Source organism: Alosa pseudoharengus, unplaced genomic scaffold (genome assembly GCF_046254945.1).
Source record: "Alosa pseudoharengus isolate Yale_2024_CS ecotype anadromous, Long Island Sound unplaced genomic scaffold, YU_APseudo_1.1 YU_APseudo_1.1_scf_5, whole genome shotgun sequence".
In the NCBI taxonomy this organism is placed as follows: domain Eukaryota; kingdom Metazoa; phylum Chordata; class Actinopteri; order Clupeiformes; family Clupeidae; genus Alosa; species Alosa pseudoharengus.
Genome location: NW_027468837.1, coordinates 12102964 through 12123164, shown reverse-complemented (window position 1 = coordinate 12123164; position 20201 = coordinate 12102964). Strand labels below are relative to the sequence as shown.

Genomic DNA, 20201 nt, shown 5'->3' with positions numbered 1-20201 from the left:
ACGACTATCTTCATGTAGGCTACGCTAGATCGTTCTTCTCCTTCAACGATGCCGTTGGGCTGGCTTTAGCCTAATCATTTCCGCGGATGGCTTTAAATGTTGCCAAATACGCGCATTAATCTATGTGGCAATTATTTTGTCAGAATATGTTCCGAATTTATGTTTGGGCAGTAGGGTAGCATAGTTCATTAATTGTTTTCTCCAGTCCTGTGCTTAAACGTTGTAGGCTATTAATCTCCATACTACCTCACTTCAGTTAGTAATGTTTTGCTGTTCTAAATGGGGGGATTGTATAGTCGCTCTCTTTAAAAAAATAAAGCTTCTGTAGGCCTAATCCCTCCCCTTTAAATCACCCTCCTTTAAGCGCGTCCGCGTCCTCTGACTAGCAGTGGTGTGAGTGTGTTGTGCGCTCGAGGTCGGCTTTCTCATGTCAATATACCACTTGAATGTAGTAGGCTGTTACTGAGATGCAATGGGAATCCTGTGATCATGGATAAACATCGAATTATTTTATCGTTGTTCGTCTTGGCTGGCTCTTTTGGACTATATGATGGTGAGTTAGATGTTTATCCTCCATCACGGCTAGATTTTGTTCGTTCTATTTATTTATTTTCGTCCATGGGCTGCCGCTGAATTTGGCATTTCCTACAACATGGCGCTTGATTTGGTAACTTAGCAAGCCTGAGCTAGCAGGGCACCTGTTTTTGTTGTGTGTTGTGAACAGTATTAGGCTACACAGCCAAACAAGCGCTGTCGCCCCACTGGAATGAGCGATTATCCACATTGGTTGATACATTGTATAGTTACGCGTTTGTTACAACGTATCTGAATTACAGTCGCTCACAGTAATACCTGGCTAATAGGAACTAGCCTATATGGCACTGGGCTGTCTGGAAGCGTGGGATAAGCACCGTCGTCCTTAGAGCTGTTATGTTGATCGCTGTTTATTATGCTGACTAGTACATCAACTGGACATATTCATGTTATTGCTCAGATAACTTTTCCACAAGTTTGATTTGTGGAGACGATTCTAAATGGATGTGGCGCTGTCTGATTTTTTTTTATAAACAATAGCAAGCCTCCTCAAGCCTACTGCTTGTCTTGTCAAGCCGGTTTTAACAGCTTTGCAGAGACGATTTTGAAGTCCGTTTTAACAGGCTTTTAGGCTATATGATTTAACAGGCTTTTAGGCTATCTGAATTATGATGCGCGCAACTCACACCTCTCCAGTCGTATATTCTGCCCCATTACACTTGGGTGTCCAGGATGGGCAGATATAATGAAACTTGTTTTTATGATATGAGCCTACTGGTTGTGTATTTGGAGGCCTACCCTACTATGTGATATTATTGTGTATTGTTGCACTTTTGGAGACTGAAATCTTCATGTTGCTACTTTGGATCTGACCTACTTAGCTGTATAGCCTGTCCCATAGTTGTACTTCGTTTGCTTCTTTGATCATTGGATGGTTCATGAAGGATCACTTTCAGTGCATATTTTCTTTAGGTGGTATAATAGTGATGTTCTTCATCCATTATCAGTTTATTCAATAATGCTTTATTTGATGACGCCTGGTTTCCAGAACACTGTGGTGTTTCATATTTAAAGTACTCTATATAGTACAAGGATACTGTGTTGCTCCAGTTGATGTCATGTTAAAGATGAAGACGAGGTCTTTTGTGACTTCATTGCTGCCTGTGACCCAGTCTAGGGCTACATGGTAGGCATTCGGCCCCCTCCCCAACACCCCACCCCCCTTTCCATCTGTATGAAATGTGGACCCCATTTGAAATAAATGTCTGGTCTAGTGCACACAGTGATAAGTCATTACAATGGAGAACCCTATAGGCCATAAAATGGCATCTCTCCCTCTCTCTCTCCATGACCTTAAAGCAAAAGGTTTTCCTCTCCTCTGTTGTAGCCTTTAGCACTTTTAATACAAAAAGAGGTTTGAATATATGTACTCTCTTTGTAATACTTCTATACACACGCAAAGCTTTACTCATAGCTTTCAGGTTCTCACAGCAAAATCTAACATTTCCTCACCATAGCTATAAGGAGAGCACCTAGCACTGCTAGTGAAATCAGGAGTCAGTCATGGCTGCAGCCAAGAACTACCCTTATAAGATAAGCCACAGAGTAATCTTGGAAGCATAAACAGACATCAGGCTTGTAGCCGCATTTTTTCCCCATGGACATGCTATTTAGTTATTTACAATTCAAGCATTTTCTGTGATAACTTATTTGTAAACAACAGGATAATGAGGACTTTTTTCAGGCTTCTTATCTAATCTGAACAGTGGTTTATAAAAGCTGTGTTTAGAGATCGCAGCTTCCCCAAGCAGTTTCGGCAAATTACACAACTTATTTTAAGATTTTGTGTGTGTGTGTCCTCTACCATGCATTATAGATTTTTTGATTACCTAAATACGGTGTTATCAATCACATTGACCTTTTGTTATGATTAAAATATGGAGCATATTATATGGTAGTGTATAGAGTCTCAAGGCAAAATGTCAATGAAGACACAAAATGTGTCTGATCGAATAGCAAGCTGAGCTGGATCAGGTTGCCTATTAGGGTGATATGTTGTTCCCCAGCCCACTCACATAATTGGCTATCATTTCCGAAGAACACAGCACGTAATAGAACTTGCGCCCAAAGAGGGGAGACCTACCGCCACATCAAAACCAATGTGTGTTTTCATCACGTTTCGTTTTCATTTGTGTCTTTCCTTACGGTGAATGTCTCGTGTGATTGCGTAAATGAAACCTCATAAATGACTCACAAGAAACCAGACTCTGTCATGAGGTCGCATGAAAGAACACATCTTCTCCCTGTGTCTCATTACCTGAGACTTGCTTAGATACTGATAGCTGGCTCGTATGTTTGTGTCGCTGTGGAATCCTGTGACCTGTTGTTGCGGATGCGAATGTTTCCGCCTACACTCCCCAAGCCTTAACGTCGCCACCCACGTTCAGGGCGAGACCTGCTTCACTTTGAGTAAAACAGGGGTGTGTGCATTCATGTGTGTGTGTCCTCGCCAACGGAAGGGAACACTGATTTTTTACAGTGTCAGCACAAATCACAACATTTGAAAAGCTGTAAGGAAGCTTTGTATATGTGGTATGTTTGGTTATGTTTGTGTGTGTGTGTGTGTGTGTGTGTGTGTGTGTGTGTGTGTGTGTGTGTGTCTGTCCTGCTGTCTTGTCTGATGTACAGAAACAGGTGGTCTTGTGTAATGCCCCCTCTACAACTATTTTCAGGTCAAGGTTCTCTTGAATGTCTTGTGTGTCTGTGGCGAGAGAAAATCTTTGTACCAAGTGTGAGTTGTAAGCTGTAGTGTCATTGATTTAGGACTGGTTAGGGGAATGCCTGAACATGCAGAGTAAACTAATCATTGAAACAACCTGGAGCTTGCCATTGCTCACTCTGAGTCTAAGTCTCTGCATGCCCTGTGTTTTTTGGCTGTAAATCGAGAATGATTTCTATGAAAGCGATTGAAAAAATGCTAAATGCTTATGGCCTATGCTTATGGACTTTGGTCAGCTGACAGGTTATTTCCCAGCCCATCATAGGTTCTAATTCTCCACTCACTTACAATACACACACACACATACACACACACACACACACACACACACACACACACACACACACACACACAAATCAGATCTGGAGTTGAAATTTGTAAGACTTTTGAACAGCAGATTTTTGCCCAGATTAGATCCCAAACCTAAAACATCTTTGGAGAATAGGTTTGACTCCCTGACGTTTTATAGGGTCTTAAATAGCCAGATGGTTGAAAGGGCATGCATGCAAGCCCACCTAAACCATGCCTCGGACTGTGTATCATATAGCTCTATGTTGTCCAGTGTTTTGTCTGAAAAATAGACTCAAGCAGCGCCTAATCTCTCCCAGTCTGGATTATGGGGAAAAAAGCTGATGATTATGAGAAAATCAATTTGGGCATAATGCCTCTTTAATTGCGTATGAACAACAAAGTATCGGCCATTTCTATTACGTTCAGGAAATGATATTGGCAGGCAGAATAATCCTCCATTTGACACGCAGACAATGATTTTGTTGATGACGTCCAGAACACCCATCAGAGGTGTTAAAAAAGGTTCCTCACTGGCTGGACTGGGTCTACCCTCAGGAAATGTTAGAAACATTGTATGTAGTCAGACACGTTTAAAAATGTATCAGGGAAATGTTGTATTCATCTTTTATTAACCTGCTATAATGTGAAATGTACAGGTCTGAGGTTACGTAGACGTTATGAAACATAGAGGTTATGTCAGCACTCAATATCAAAACATTTTTAAAAAGCTGTGAAAAAAGACATTGTTATTGCAATTCCTTAAATTATAGGCCTATATACAGATAGGCCTATGCTTTCACTGTATTGAGCCTTGTCTGCCTCGGCTTAAACCATATTTTGTAGTCATTTACTCTGAGACCTTGAAATGGCATTTTGCGTTTGTTTATTCTATTGAGGTTGTTTGGCCGTTGAATCATAACAATCATCTTATATTTATAGTATAAATATATATAGTGCCTTTCTCACTAACAAATGCAGGCTGATTATGTAGTGGAACCTTATTCCTGTTAGACCGGTACCTAAGCCTGACCTGTGTAGGCCTACCACTAAATGAACTCAATAGAGCCAGTGAACCGAGTGGAGTCTGCGCGACATCCTGTCCAGCCTGTACACAGTTGTGATTAATGATTTATTGTGGACTGTGGTCGCTCTTCCTCTTTTATGATGGAGGTGTCAAGTTCTAGACTAGCTACTGTAACTAGACCAGCACATCACACTAACTGCTGGTCTTTCCACACACACACACACACACACACACACACACACACACACACACACACACACACACACACACACACACACACACACACACACACACACACACACACACATATAGAGAGAATGCTACATTCTGTGTTATTGATTGCACATGAAAGCTTAAAATATACAGAGGCTAGAAGGCTACTGTTTTATATTTCTGCCAAACAACAAATATCTCTGAACTGACCACCATTTCAGCCCTCTAGGTCACTTGAGATGACTTAGAAACACAACTGAGCCCTAGCACCAGGTCTTGTGAGGCTGTGTGGAAAAGTAGATCAATATAGAATAAAAAATGACTGCTTTGGACTATTATTTGCCAAGGTATGCTCATGCGTTTTGTAAAATGCCCTATGGAAACTCCCCATAGGCCTTTTGGGTTCCCAAAATGCACACTGACAATAAAAGGCTTACTATGTGGCAACCTCTTGGTGTAGAAGCATAATCCTGGTCTCAAATGAAAGGTAACACTTTGAGGTTTCTTGTGGACTATTTACATTGTATGTCAGGTGTTCTGATATGGACTGACTACACAAAATATGGAATAATTACAAAAAAGTCTCTATTTTTGCATTTACTTTGTTTGTTCAATGGTTGTGTATAAGATAAACTATACGTCTGTACAACTAATATTGGATAATACAACATGAAGATTCAATTTCTATGGATTCTTGTGAATATTTCAGTACCCAATATGTTGCATCTACTTATGGTGCTGCAGATACACTGCAGCCAGAAGTCAGAGTAGCACCAAAAGCGGAGGAGGGGGAGGGGGGCATTTTGGATCAAATTTAATTGAGATTAATTTTTAATTAATCTGAGAATGTACAGCACTATACAGATTGTACATGAAAAAAGTTGGTGTATAAATAATATTACATTATGGTGCATACAATTGATTTAGAATGTTGGGGGGTGGGGGGAATGACCCGGTACTGGAACAAGTTATGCATAACAGGACTGATAAAGTCAAATATGACTGGAATCAAGTTCTTGGTAAAGTTGAAAGGGAAACTCCAGTCTAACAATTATCTTTTAGTTGTTAGACTGGAGTTAGGCTATAGCATAGCCTGGGAGGGCACTCTTATAAGCCATTATAGCTAGGCTCAAAAAAATCATTAGCCTACACGTGTATGCTACTTTGGAGAGGGTCTCTGTAGAAAACTAAAATATGTTTACTTTGTAAGTCACAAGAAAGGGAATAAAAAGGTCTGTTTGGGCAGTTCAGTTGTGCAGTGCATTGCTTTGCTCTTCTTCAGGTCGCCACCATCTTGTATGGAAAGTATGTATGACAAGATTTATGGCACTGACACAGGCAATGGCAATCCTAAACCCAGTTTTATATTTTTAGGCCTAGACATGTGTACTGTAAGTATATCAGGATAGCAAAGATATTGGCCCACATGGCTTTAGAGGGATTAAACTAGCTTTGTTTTCCAAAATAAAGAACTTGTGTGAACGTGGGACCAAAAGCCCTTTCTAAAGCTGTTGCCACTGTTGTTTGTATAAATTGACACAGCCAATCCCAATTTTTGGGGTGCATTTTTTTGCTTCTGCCGCGAGGAAGTGTGTCTTTGTCTAGTGTATGTGCTGTGTCTCTGAGTCTCAGTCTCTGTCTAGACTTGGGTTTACAATCTGTAACAGCTGGTACTGCCAACTATTTACACCCTATGTACCCCCCCCCCCCCACACACACACACACACACACGCACACACACACACACACACACTCTCTTTCACACACACACACACACACACACACACACACACACACACACACACACACACACACACACACACACACACACACACACACACACACACACACACACACACACACAGACTAAGACCGCAAGGGGGTTGCATGAACTCCATCAACCCCCAAAATCCTGGAGCTGTGCCCCTCCCCAGCCCCTCTGTCCCCCAGTCAGGCCAGTGGGCTTGGAAAGAGCTTATACCCAAACCACCTCCATTCCCTCAAATTCGGACCCCCCCTCCCCCCCACACACACACACACCCCACCCTTGCCCCCCTGTAGCTGTACAACTGCTACCCATCACAGTGGGCTAAGGCTTAGTACAGAACAACCGCCAACCCACCCACCCCACCCCACCCCGGGCTAACACCCCCCCACATCCAGCAATCCCCTAAAACTGAAGAGGATTTGCCCCTTCCTATCAAAAGCTCACAGCACAGCCACTTCCTCCTGCACAAGATGCAATGTTGTTGTTTTTGCGTGGAGTCTGAGTGGGTCTGTCTGTGTGTATGTGTGTGTGTGTGTGTGGTGCATGCATGTTTTCTTTACCATTGTACACTGGTGTGTGTCTACACAAGTCACATGGCCTTACATGCGCACACAAACACACATGCAGGCAAAAACACACACACACACACACACACACACACACACACACACACACGTGATAGACTATACACACACGCATGCACAAATAAGATGAGCAGCCTTTAATGCTGGACAGGGTAGAATATGTAATAATGTTCCTTAATAGAGGCTGCAGACATATCTCAGCACTGATCTGTTTAAAATATGGCAGATGGTTTTTCTCTGTTTCCCCTCTCCCTGTGCCATTCAGAAACCTCCAGCCTCTCTCTGCTCCTCAAGCACACGGCGCCCAGCTTCTCCTAATGCCAAATGTCATTACTGTCCGTCCGTCAGGCTCTCCGTCTGTCTGTCCATGGTGAAACACACAGCCAACGCCAGAACAGACAGATGCCAGAACAGACAGACGCTCTCTCTCTCTCTCTCTTTCTGTGGTGCCCCTTTTCCATCAAAGAACAAAGGTTTAGCTGGGAAAGAACGTCACCCGCCAAACGAGTGGCTGGCTAGAGTAAAAGCTTAGTCAGGACTTAATGATCTACTGAAACACTGCGGGAGAGAAGGAGGAAGTGTGTGTGTGTGTGTGTGTGGGGGGGGTGTTGTGTGTGTTTTTTTTTTTTTGTTATTCAGCAGGGCGATGGGATTTGATGAAACAAAAAGGCTTTTATGGTTTTAGTGGCCTAATGGCAGTAGCGCAGTCAGATCTGACCTTGGTGCTATTTCTCTCCAGGGTGTAACATCGCCGCGGTAACTGGAGACTTGCTTTCTCCTATTAGGCTGCTCATTTGCTGTCCGATCATAACCAAGTCACAGGTTCGGGGAGCAGGAGGTTTGTGAGAGAGAGAGAGAGAGAGCGCATCCCAGAGGAACACAATTGACTTGATGTTATAGCCTCAGTAAGGCATCTGTTTATGTGTGCGTGTGTGTGTGTGTGCATGGGAAGAGATGAGAAAGGGAGCACGGCCTTTGTTTGACAGCCTCATGTATTGAAGACAATCTCACATCCAGAGATAGTTGTTTGGGATGCTGTTGTGGAAGGAGAGTGTGTGTGTGTGTGTGTGTTGATTTGATTTGAAGTAAGTGAATTAGTAAAGTAAGTGCATGTACACATTATGAATCCCACCAGACGCCACAGCTGTGTGTGTGTGTGTGTGTGTGTGTGTGTGTGTGTGTGTGTGTGTGTGTGTGTGTGTGTGTGTGTGTGTGTGTGTGTGTGTGTGTGTGTGTGTGTGTGTGGGCAGACTACTCCAGACATGACTAGCCTCGTCCTCCAGAACGACCCTGACTCCTGACTTTCCCCTCTGCCCACCAGCTCTCTGCCTCCATGCCATCAGCCCGCCATCGGGCAGCAGACAGCTGCGGTGCTAGCCTCCGATTTGATGTGTTTTATGCTCTTTCCATTGGTTGTGAACACAAAGTCCCCCATAGAGACCTAAAGGTCATGCATTTGATACCTTGGAAACGGAAGAAAAACAACTCACGCAAACAAACAGCCGCCCCCTCTGTTCTGGAAGTGGCTCTCCATTCAGATGTTACACATGAAATGCTGGGCCCAACCCAGACCCAAGTAAGCCAGTTGCTATTTCACGTAGATGTGGTCTTCTTTCAAAATTGTGCCCCCTTGGAAATCAAATGCCCTGTCACTGTAGCCTACTCTGCAGCCGGGTTTTGAAGCCAGTTTTGAAGGAGTGTCAGGTGCTGAGTCTGCAATCCATGGTAATGGTTTTAGTGTTGCTGTTGTTTGGTCATTATGTCACGGCAATAGGGTTAAGAGTAGACCAACACACACCTCACCAACATTCACAGCCAGCAGCAACACATAGCAAAACATATGCACCACAGTGGAAGAGTTGCTGTGAATTATGGCTGTTATCAGAAATTATCAGTGCTCAAGGTTCATGTGTCATGGTACAGGGCAAAGATCATGAGTAGGCTACCAGTAGTACCTAGACTGTTGTCTGTGTAGAGAATTACTGAATAGAAATATTGCATAGCCGGAGTGTAATAAGCAATGCTAGGGAAAAGCAATGCTCTTGTTTGTCCTTGCTGGAGGAACAGGTGTTTTTCCCTGTCTATTATGAGGTAAAAGCATGAAATGACCCTGAATCTGATAAGGGCTGGAGAAATACAACCTTGTTAAAAAATTCATTGCCTAGATGAGCTGTGATTCAGCGGTTGTTTTTCTCCCGGCTGCTGCAAACGCACCCCCTGGTGGTGAAAAAGTAAAATGACAAGAAAATGGCTTTGCCCATTAGGGTGTCCTGCTAGTGCCAACACAAGTGTGTTTGTAAACATATTTGTTTTTCTGTGTGTTTTGTCTGCAAATAACATCCAGAAAAAAAAACAGAGCCCACTTCATTATTGTAGCATGTTTATACAGTCTTCTACTTCTACAGTCTTCCAGTTCCTGCTCCAATGATTACCGCCCCGTGGCACTGACACCCATCATCATGAAGTGCTTTGAGCGGCTTGTCATGTCACACATCAAATCCATTCCCCCCCCCCACCCTGGACCCCTTCCAGTTTGCATACCGAGCCAAACGGTCCACAGAGGATGCAATCTGCTCTGCCCTCCACCCAGCCCTCACCCACCTGGAAAAAAGAGACTCATATGTGAGATTGCTGTTTATAGACTTCAGTTCTGCATTCAACACCATAATACCACAACAACTCATCTGCAAACTTGACAAACTGGGACTTAGTACCTACCTCTGCAACTGGCTACTGGACTTCCTCTGTCAGAGGCCTCAAGTAGTACGTGTTGGCAACAATATCTCAAGCAGCATCACACTGAGCACGGGGGCCCCCCAAGGCTGCGTGCTCAGTCCGCTGCTCTTCACCCTGCTGACGCATGACTGCACTGTAACCTACAGCAACAACCACATAGTGAAATTTGCTGACGACACAACTCTGGTGGGTCTCATCACCGAGGGCGACGAGACTCAATACAGGATTGAGGTCGACCTTCTGACCACGTGGTGCAGGGACAGCAACCTCCTGCTGAACGTCAGCAAGACCAAGGAGATTGTTGTTGACTTCCGGAGAGGTCACACCCAACACCTGCCACTGACCATCGACGGTGCTGTGGTGGAGAGAGTGAGCAGCACCAAATTCCTGGGGGTGCACATCAGTGAAGACCTCTCCTGGACCACCAACACTGCATCACTGGCGAAGAAAGCTCAGTGCCGCCTGTACTTCCTGCGGAAACTCAGGCGAGCAAGTGCTCCACCAGCCATCATGACCACATTCTACCGAGGCACCATTGAGAGCATCCTCTCCAGCTGTATCGCTGTGTGGGGCGGAAGCTGCACTGAATACAACAGGAAAGCCCTGCAGCGCATAGTGAACACAGCTGGAAGGATTATTGGTGCTTCACTCCCCTCCCTGGAGGACATTTACACCTCCCACCTCACCCGCAAGGCGACCACAATTGTGAGTGATGCAAGTCACCCTGCTCACAATTTGTTTGATCCATTGCTCTCTGGGAAGAGGTACAGAAGCCTGCGCTCCCGCACCACCAGACTCACCAACAGCTTCATACACCAGGCTGTTAGGATGCTGAACTCTCTCCCCCCTCCGCCACATAACATCCTGGACTTTTGGACCCACAATGGCTGCCTTGCACTACTCCACTTGCACTACTCCACTTGTACACTTTGCAACTTGTTGTTGTTGTCCTGTTGTCCTGAAAACACTTCTGAACACACTTCTGCTGCTCTTACATAACTTGCACCACTATGCCACTTGCATACTTAGGTCAAACAGAACTACCTCAGCCATTTATTGGCCTGACTTTTGCACTATTATATTGACTGTCTACTGTATGCACAATTGCACATTTTCAACCCAAATTTTGCTGCTCTTATTTCTTCATTGTATGTGCCTTCTTATTTACTTTTTATATTGTTTACTTGAATGTTATGTTTGTCTCTGGACCTAATTGGTAAAATATGTCTTGTCTCCACCGTGGGATAGTGGGAAACGTAATTTCGATCTCTTTGTATGTCTTGACATGTGAAGAAATTGACAATAAAGCAGACTTTGACTTTGACTAGCAGGAGCATTTATGCAAAGCTATTTACACCCTCAAGCTAGAAGACCTCATTTATACAGCTTGGTAACAGAATCTGTCCCCCCCCCCCCCCCCCTCCCTCACCCCACCATCGCCCCCTGCAGCCCTGCTGTGTAACTGCTCCATTGCCGACTGTGAGAAGCAGGGCTACCAGTGCCAGACGGACGGTGCGTGCATGGCGTCTACCTCGGTCATCGACGGCGTGGAGCAGCGTGTGCGGACCTGCATCCCCCAAAAGCAGCTGGTGCCGCCCGGCCAGCCCTTCTACTGCCTGAGCGCCGAGGGCTACTTCAACACCCACTGCTGCTACCACGACTACTGTAACAGCATGGACCTGAAGGTGCAACCAGGTGAGTTGTCGCAGGTTTAGTGGTGGTTGTTGACATACAATATGCTGGTGGCCCAAGTTCAGTCTCCGACCTATCTGTGAAGACGAGCAAGGCACTTAACCCCGAGTTGCTTCAGGCAGATTATTCCAGTAGTTAGTTCTCTTTAGGAAGTCCTGGATAAGAGAAATAAAGTAATAATGTAATGTAAAGAGGCTTGGATTGGAGTTGCTGGACCTCACTGCACCTGGGAACTAAGGACAGATGCTGACTGCATAAAATGTCTTGTTTACATATTGCTACATTTTAAACCACTCTAAATGATCACTGCGAGTACAAGTCATTCTGTAAAATAGGCAGCATATGACAGGCTCTATGTGGAGCAATAATGAGGCATTTACAGTAAATGACACGATCTCTGTTATCCGTGTGCTTGTGCGTGTGTGTGCCTGTGTGTGTGTGTGTGTGTGTGTGTGTGTGTGTGTGTGTGTGTGTGTGTGTGTGTGTGTGTGTGACAGTGACGGCCTTTCCGGCTGTTGGCTACACTGAGGGCTGGGGCCCGGTGGAGGTGGCAGCGGCAGTGGCGGGGCCGGTCTTCCTGCTGTGCGTGGTGCTGCTGCTTGGCCGCTTCCTCTTCCAGCACCACCAGAGAGCCTACGGCCACCGCCACCGCCTGGACGTGGAGGACCCCAGCACTGAGCACCTGTACCTGGCCAAGGACAAGACCCTGCAGGACCTCATCTACGACCTCTCCACTTCTGGCTCGGGCTCCGGTAAGCCTACGTTTATACAGTAGAGGCTAGGAAGAGGCTACTTAAGTGTGCAAGAGTTGAAGTGTTCTTGGCTAACCAGAGAACAACCCACCCCCCAAGAGAACTGTCGCTAACATGTCTCAGCAGGGATGTTCACACCTCCACTCTTGCCTGAAGTGAAATGAAAATGAAAATTTCCCAGATCAATAAGAATCATGTCTTCTGTCCCGGTTCTGCAGGCCTTCCTCTGTTTGTGCAGAGGACAGTGGCGCGGACCATCGTGTTGCAGGAGATCATCGGTAAGGGTCGCTTCGGTGAGGTGTGGCGAGGACGCTGGAGGGGGGGCGACGTGGCCGTGAAGATTTTCTCGTCCCGCGAGGAGCGCTCCTGGTTCCGCGAGGCTGAGATCTACCAGACCATCATGCTCCGCCACGAGAACATCCTGGGCTTCATCGCCGCCGACAACAAGGGTGAGTCCACTGACGGGATCAGGCCAGCGTCCACAACTACTCCAGCATCACGTAGCAGCATCCTGACCATAGTTGGGTCTAAGTAGCCACCCGCATCTTTCTTTCCTACTCACTTCCTGTCATTCTTGCTCAAATTTCCAAACTATAACTGAAAACAAAGAACATTTCTGCATTTTTGAGGATATCATTAATTTGAAAATTTAGCAATTCATCTCATTTTATGGGTTCAGGTGCTAATTATTATATGTTATTTGCAATGTGAGTCATAAATATTGAAAAAAGATCTTCTAAATGTGTTTTTGTAAATGTATTTATGAGTCATCTCTTCTCCCAGATAATGGCACGTGGACTCAGCTGTGGCTGGTATCTGACTACCACGAACACGGCTCTCTGTTTGATTACCTGAACCGCTACTCGATGCCCATTGAGGGCATGATCAAGCTGGCGCTGTCCGCTGCCAGTGGCCTGGCCCACCTGCACATGGAGATCCTTGGCACACAGGGTGAGCCACGGGCAGCACCACTCCCACAGACCGTCCAATCCAAATGGGCTCAGCATATAGCAATACATAGCTAGCATACAACATATAGCTTATACATAGCATACAACATATAGCTTATACATAGCATACAACATATCATTTATACATAGCATACAACATATAGCTTATACATAGCATACAACATATAGCAATACATAGCATACAACATATAGCTTATACATAGCATACAGCATATAATTTATACATAGCATACAACATAGCTTATACATAGCATACAACATATAATTTATACATAGCATATAGCATAGCATACAACATATAATTTATACATAGCATACAACATATAACTTATACATAGCATGTACATAGCATACAACACATAGCTTGTACATAGCATACAGCTTAAAGCTTATACTGTACATAGCATACAGCATATCGCTATAACTGTTCTTCTATTCTATGTGGGTTGTACTTCTTGCTACACTAACAATATCTTAGTGGCACTGTTCCTTTATTGTACCTTCATTGTTGTCTTGTAAGTGGCTTTGGATAAAAGCGTCAGCTAAATTACTACATGTAATGTAAACATGCGCTGCCATAACTCGCTAAATAATGACCAAATAGGCTACACTGCCTTTCCAAAAGTTGCATATTCTAATGTTTCATTGGACAACCTTTAACTTTGATTTACAGCTCTCATTTGCCACATTACACATTATTATGATAACCTTATGCAACATCATATGTGTTTACATCTAGACTTGCATTGTTTTTTGCCAAGTATGGATGACAGGAGAGGCGAACCACTGTCTTCAGTTGTCTCCGACAAATTCTGGTCCAGTCTAATGAAAATATTAGAGTTTTGCGACTTTTGTTTTGGCCAGCCAGTGTACTGCTGATGAGTGGTTCCCTAATGCCCAGTCCTTGTGTGTTTGCCGTGTAGGAAAGCCAGGCATCGCTCACCGTGATCTGAAGTCTAAGAACATCCTGGTGAAGAAAAACGGCACCTGCGCCATCGCTGACCTGGGCCTGGCTGTGCGTCACGAGTCCATCACAGATACCATCGACATTGCGCCCAACCAGCGGGTCGGCACAAAGAGGTAACCGACCGCAGCGGTCATTAACCAAACTATTGTCCAACATGGTTGCCATTCTGGAGCCAGCTGTACTTCCCTGTCTGGGTCACCCCCAATCCGTGGATATCAAGGACTGGGATGAACTACAGTGCCTTCCTGTGTTGAATGAGATGGCAATCTCTTTTATAAAGATGGGTAGCATCTGCGTTTCCAACAAAAATGTGGAGTTGGGTCTTGATGAAAGATGCTGTACAGGGAGAGCATTTGGTCTGGTATGTGTTCATGGCAGTAAATGAAAGATGCGCTTTTTACAGTGGGAACACTGATAGTCGGGTCTAAGTAACCATGGGGGGGATTCCGACCAGAGGTCATTTCCTGGTCACACCCTCTACTCCCCGCCAACTGTCATCTCATAGAGATAATGAATCGGCAGCTGAAACATGCTCCATGAACCATCTCTGCTAGCTGTTAATGAGGGAAGTGTTAACTGGTGCGTGTGTGTGTGTGTGTTTGTCAGGTACATGGCCCCGGAGGTGTTGGATGAGAGCATCAACATGCGACACTTTGACTCCTTCAAGTGTGCTGATATCTACGCACTGGGGCTGGTCTACTGGGAGATTGCTCGACGCTGCAACGCAGGAGGTGTGTGTGTGTGTGAGAGAGAGAGAGCAGAGTACGACTGAGAAAGTATTTTGCTCCATTGATCAAGGAAAAACATGATACCATAATTTTGATTATGCTTATCAGTATTATTATTCAAAATGAAAGGAAAATAATTTACTGTATGTTTCTCCTTAATATGATTGTTTCATGAATGATATAGTATACTAATAGTATTGTTATTCTTTAATGTTTAAATATGTTTTTACTCTGATTTCACCTAATGTTTTGAACATTTTTTTTGGACCAAAGTTTCTGCTAAATACCTTAATCCTACCTAACAGCTCTGTTTTTAAGCATGTATGTGGGTTTTGTGTGTCCGTGTGTGTGTATGTAGGTATTCATGAAGAGTATCAGCTGCCCTACTATGACTTGGTGCCCTCTGACCCCTCCATAGAGGACATGAGGAAGGTTGTGTGTGATCAGCGGTTACGACCCAACATTCCCAACTGGTGGCAGAGCTATGAGGTACACACAGGCACATCATCCTCACATTTTTGTTTTTTTTGTAAACACACTTTAAATTGTAAACAAAATGGTGAGCCAAAGGCAATCCCCCCAAACCTTTGCCTCAGGACATCATCCTCACATTTCATGTTTGTTTTTTGTAAACATTTTAAATTGTTCACTTTAAACTGTAAACAAAATGGTGAGCAAAAGGCAATCACCCCAAACGGTTGCCTCTGGTGGCAGAGCTGAGGTGCACACAGACACATCATCCTCATTAACACCTGGGGGGTGGACAGAGGTGTCAGCATGGTGCTATGCTGACGCGTGGGGCCAGAGTCTGCCAGTTGGCAGACTGCGGTGAACATTCATGACGAACGTGTTTTTTTGTGAACATTTCATGTTTTTTGTAAACAAACAAATTGCTCATCTTAAACTGTAAACAAAAAAGGTCAGCAAAAGTCAATCGCTCCATATGTTTTGCCTCTGTTGAATGTGTCGAATTTGAATTTGATGTTGAATTATGTTGATTTAACCTCAACATAGCACTTATCTGACTTTGTAGTATACCCCCATCTTAACACCAATCCACACCACCAGTAGTGATCATATTCCAAGCATATAGGGCTGTCCCTTAAGAGCTGAGATTTTGCACAGGAAGGCTTCTTCCTGTTTAAAGGAGGCTCTGTAAACCATCCCGGGACAATTGAACTGAATAACTTCAGTGCTTTCTCTGTTCATGCTCTGTAAACCATCCCGGGACAATTGAACTGAATAACTTCAGTGCTTTCCACGCACACTCTCCTTGCACTCCCTGACTCCTCTAGAGTTATTTGTGTGGTTACACTGAATAAACCACAATTCTCTTTTTCCTCTTCACTTCCTCTGAATGTTATGATCACTCTTCTCTCTCCTAGGCGCTGCGTGTGATGGGGAAGATTATGCGCGAGTGCTGGTATGCTAACGGTGCGGCGCGTCTTACGGCCCTGCGCATCAAAAAGACCTTGGCCCAACTGAGCATCGAGGAAGATGTCAAAATCTAAGGTGATTCCTGAAAGGAAGTGTTGGTGACGATGTGAGAACTCAGCAATGAGATCCAACTGTTCTACTACTGCAAACTATCCTGCCAGTCAGAAAAAAAAGCCGCCGTCCACACTTTTGTGACATGGCCTACCTCACCTTCTTCTGCCAAAACTACTGAGTACTACAGTACCCACAGTCCTCTCCTTTTCCTGCCAGTTGTCCCATGATCCACCACCCCCTACCTCCAGCCCTTCCTACTAAAATGGCCGTCGACTGCAACTACTGATCTTACTACTTTTACTGCAACTGCAACCACTAGTACTACACCCCCCTCTGTGAATATATGAATATGTGTATTATTATTTATGGTGGGTAAATATTGCTGTATAGTTTTGAATTTGGTTTTATTATTGTTTCCTCTTTGTTTCTCATGTCTATTGAAGGTCTGGTGAACTGACTCTTTGCGATTCCGTGACCCATGCTAAATAGGTAGTGTTGGCTCAGAGGTTCCATTAGGATGTTTTTTTTTAAAGAACCCTCCAGTTTTGAATTTAAATGCGTCCTTTTATAGCAAGCAAAAGCGTATCTCTCTTATACCGTCTCCATGTTTCTCAGTTGACCACCTCTGTTTTGCAGTTGGTGTGTTGTTTTATTTCCCCCTCCTTTTTCCCCCCCTCTCGGGTTTAGTCGATGCTGCGCGTGTCAGAGGTTAGTAGGCTAACACCGCTCAGCGGTGAGCACAGCTCAGCGCAGGCCGCTAATCTGCAGCGCCCAGCCTAATCCGGAGCCCCTGCAACCACAAACACCCGATCTCACAAGCAGAGAGGACAACGAAGGCCTCCGAGGGAGCAAGAGGGCATGAGATTACAGAGAGGGCCCGGCGACCCGCACCAGCCAGGGCGCAAGCTGCCGATAAAGACGAGCACTTCCACGTTAAGTACAGACTGCACAACGCAGCCTGTAAGCAGACTTAGCACTGAAACCCCATACGTAGACACCTTTTTGTTTGAGTCCTTGAGGACCTCGTAAAGTATCGACCATAGGAAATTGTAGCCGCCATAGAAACCACTCATCAGATGACACTGGAGGATTAAAAAAGGTGTAAGTGAATGAAGCAAAGTCCTACTATATGAAAACCTTTTATAGAAGGGAGTGGACATGGGGGTTGGGGCGGGCGAGGGGGGGGTCCACTGATGTTCAAGGCTTTAGCAAGCGGCATCATGTGGGATAATGTAGCATTTGCGGCTGATGTAAAGTGGCACTGCAGCTGAGAGTGGAGGGAAGGGGAGGTGTCCAGGTTCCCAGGGATTGGTGAATGTCAATCAGCTGATGGTTGGCACAACATTCAGTTTCTGAAAAGCACTTTGATGAAGCACTGATGTTCTCACGGGAGACCACAGCCATAGCAGCTTTGTTAGGATCACGCGACTACACTGTACTCCACACTGCACACGCGTAGGAATGGTACATAAATCACTCTTATTCATTGTGTTCAACACTCCCAAATCTCGAGTCTTTCCTTGACAAGGATACAATCCCATGGAAACTAAATGAATTTTCGAGGTGAAACTGGGAAATATTTGAGCTGATTATCAAGTCAGTTCAATTCTTTGGCAATGCCTTGTCTAGGAAACCATTGTATTTTTTTTCTGGGGTGTTACGATTTGCCCTGATTAAGCAAGCTGATGTACATAAAATGTATTTTTTAAAAGGTACGGTATTGTACATATATTTTACCTAATGATTTGTTGTCTCTGATACTTAGCTAAGTTGTATTATCAATTGGGAGTTTTTTGGTTTTGTTTTGTTTTTTTGTTGTGGGGGGGGGGGTGCTCGTAAGTAAGCTGTTTTGGCATCACAAAGGACTTAGTCCTGATTATGCACTGGTCTGAGGACATAAGGCCATCTCACTCACTGACTAAGGCTAGAGGGAAACACTGGTCATTTTCTTGGTGCTTTGGGGAGAGAGGTGAGCGTGGCACTTTAGATGATGATTTTAGTATCCATGAACTAGCGTGATTGCTTTTTATTTCACACAAAAAAAAAGTTCAATTAAGTTATTACAGAATACAGATTGTGAATAATGTGGACCCAGGAGCATTGTTTATCTCCTGGACATAGTTGTATTTTACACAACCATCAAAGGTCCTATGAAAATATATCTACAGAACATTGCCACTGCATGTCTAAATCATTAACTCCTTGGACTGAGGAGCTAAAGTTGTTCATGATGTTGTTAAATGGTGAATTTCTAACTGTAAATGGATAATTTAATAGCTTGTCCGTGCTGATTAACACAAAAAAAATGCAGGCAGTTGAATATGGTGCACAAAGTTGCAATGAATTATGTTAGTTAATGGATACCCTACAGCACTACTAAGCACTAAGAGGCAACAGCTGAAGTGTTTGATTGACTCCTACTGTGCATCATTTAGACATGATGGCCACAGGATTTAAGACTAGTTTCCATCTAGTGCACCCTCGTTAATATGCAAGGTGTAAATATATTGTATGATGTTTTGTTCGTTTTAGAGGGTGGCTTTTTGTATTTATTGAGTTTTACTCTTTTTAGAGAAAACTGCAAGTTCACTACTTAAAATATGGTATTTGTAGGTATGTTTTCTGTCCCCTTTCCTTAGTGATGAATCATAAGCTAAAAAAGGTACGACAAGTGCTGAGCAGATACTCATTCCAGGCTGCCCTCCCTTAAGCCTGCCAGACACTGAAACCCATAGCAACACCATGTGGGGCTAAATGTTTTTACATATAGCACTGAATAATTCCACATTATAGTCAGAAGTCAGAAACCATGCCAGCCCAGAAGCAAGAGGTTTTTGTCCAGGGTTGGCACATACTGCCATTTCCCAGCGTCAAAAAGTGGGTGTGAAAAACTGCACTGTGATGTAACTTAGCCCCAGAAGCACATGTGCTTTATAAAAACGATATATGCTGTTTTCATTTTATTGAACATTTGTGGAAAAAGGTGTATTTTTTAAATTATGCCTGGGGACAATATTTGAAGTCTTGACGCAACACATCGTGAATCTTCAGCCCAAGCACATCCGACTAAAAGCCTAAACGTTTGATCCCAAGTTCTAAATCTCTTGTATTGAAGATCCATGTTGCTTTCCTATTTTATTTTTTAATGTCAACTGTTTGAATGACTATGAATATATGAACTTAACACTAAATCTAATATCGCAAACACTACTGAAATCCCCTACACTGTCAGCTCTCTGTTCTGAACACACTGGGTGTTATTCTATTTTCTAAATGTAGCCTAATTATTAGGGGCAGAAGGGTTCTGTGTACATACATGGATTTTCTGAAATGACTGCTGCTGAAGGGTTTTGGGGTTAACAGATAGAAGGTATTTTTCAGTTTCCTGTTTAGATGTTCCAATTACTTTTGCCCCCAGAAGAAAAGAGTAGCACCTCACCTGCCTGTTCTACTACACCCCCCCCCCCCCCCCCAGCTGTTAGCGCACATGTCTGTCAGATCTCACTCTCTAAACAATCACTTGTCAAGTTTTACAATCATGAGTACAAAAGAATCATGACCCTGTACATGATTGTGTTCTGGGGGTTAGGATGAAATCCTGCTGATAAGCTTTTTTCCCCCAATCTTGTACATAGGGTAAAATTATACAGTAATAAATTCAGTATTTCCTA

General features: G+C 44.1%; 1 protein-coding gene across 1 annotated transcript; it reads left to right on the top strand.

Moving 5' to 3' along the window:
- The first annotated feature begins 375 nt into the window (after positions 1 to 375).
- Positions 376 to 20201, top strand: LOC143104264 (activin receptor type-1B-like). The gene is made up of 9 exons (XM_076268248.1): positions 376 to 553; positions 11379 to 11624; positions 12119 to 12373; positions 12592 to 12822; positions 13157 to 13324; positions 14268 to 14424; positions 14918 to 15042; positions 15398 to 15528; positions 16425 to 20201. Exons 1-9 carry the CDS (start codon positions 490 to 492, stop codon positions 16548 to 16550), a joined length of 1503 nt encoding a protein of 500 aa, XP_076124363.1. The 5' UTR covers positions 376 to 489; the 3' UTR covers positions 16551 to 20201.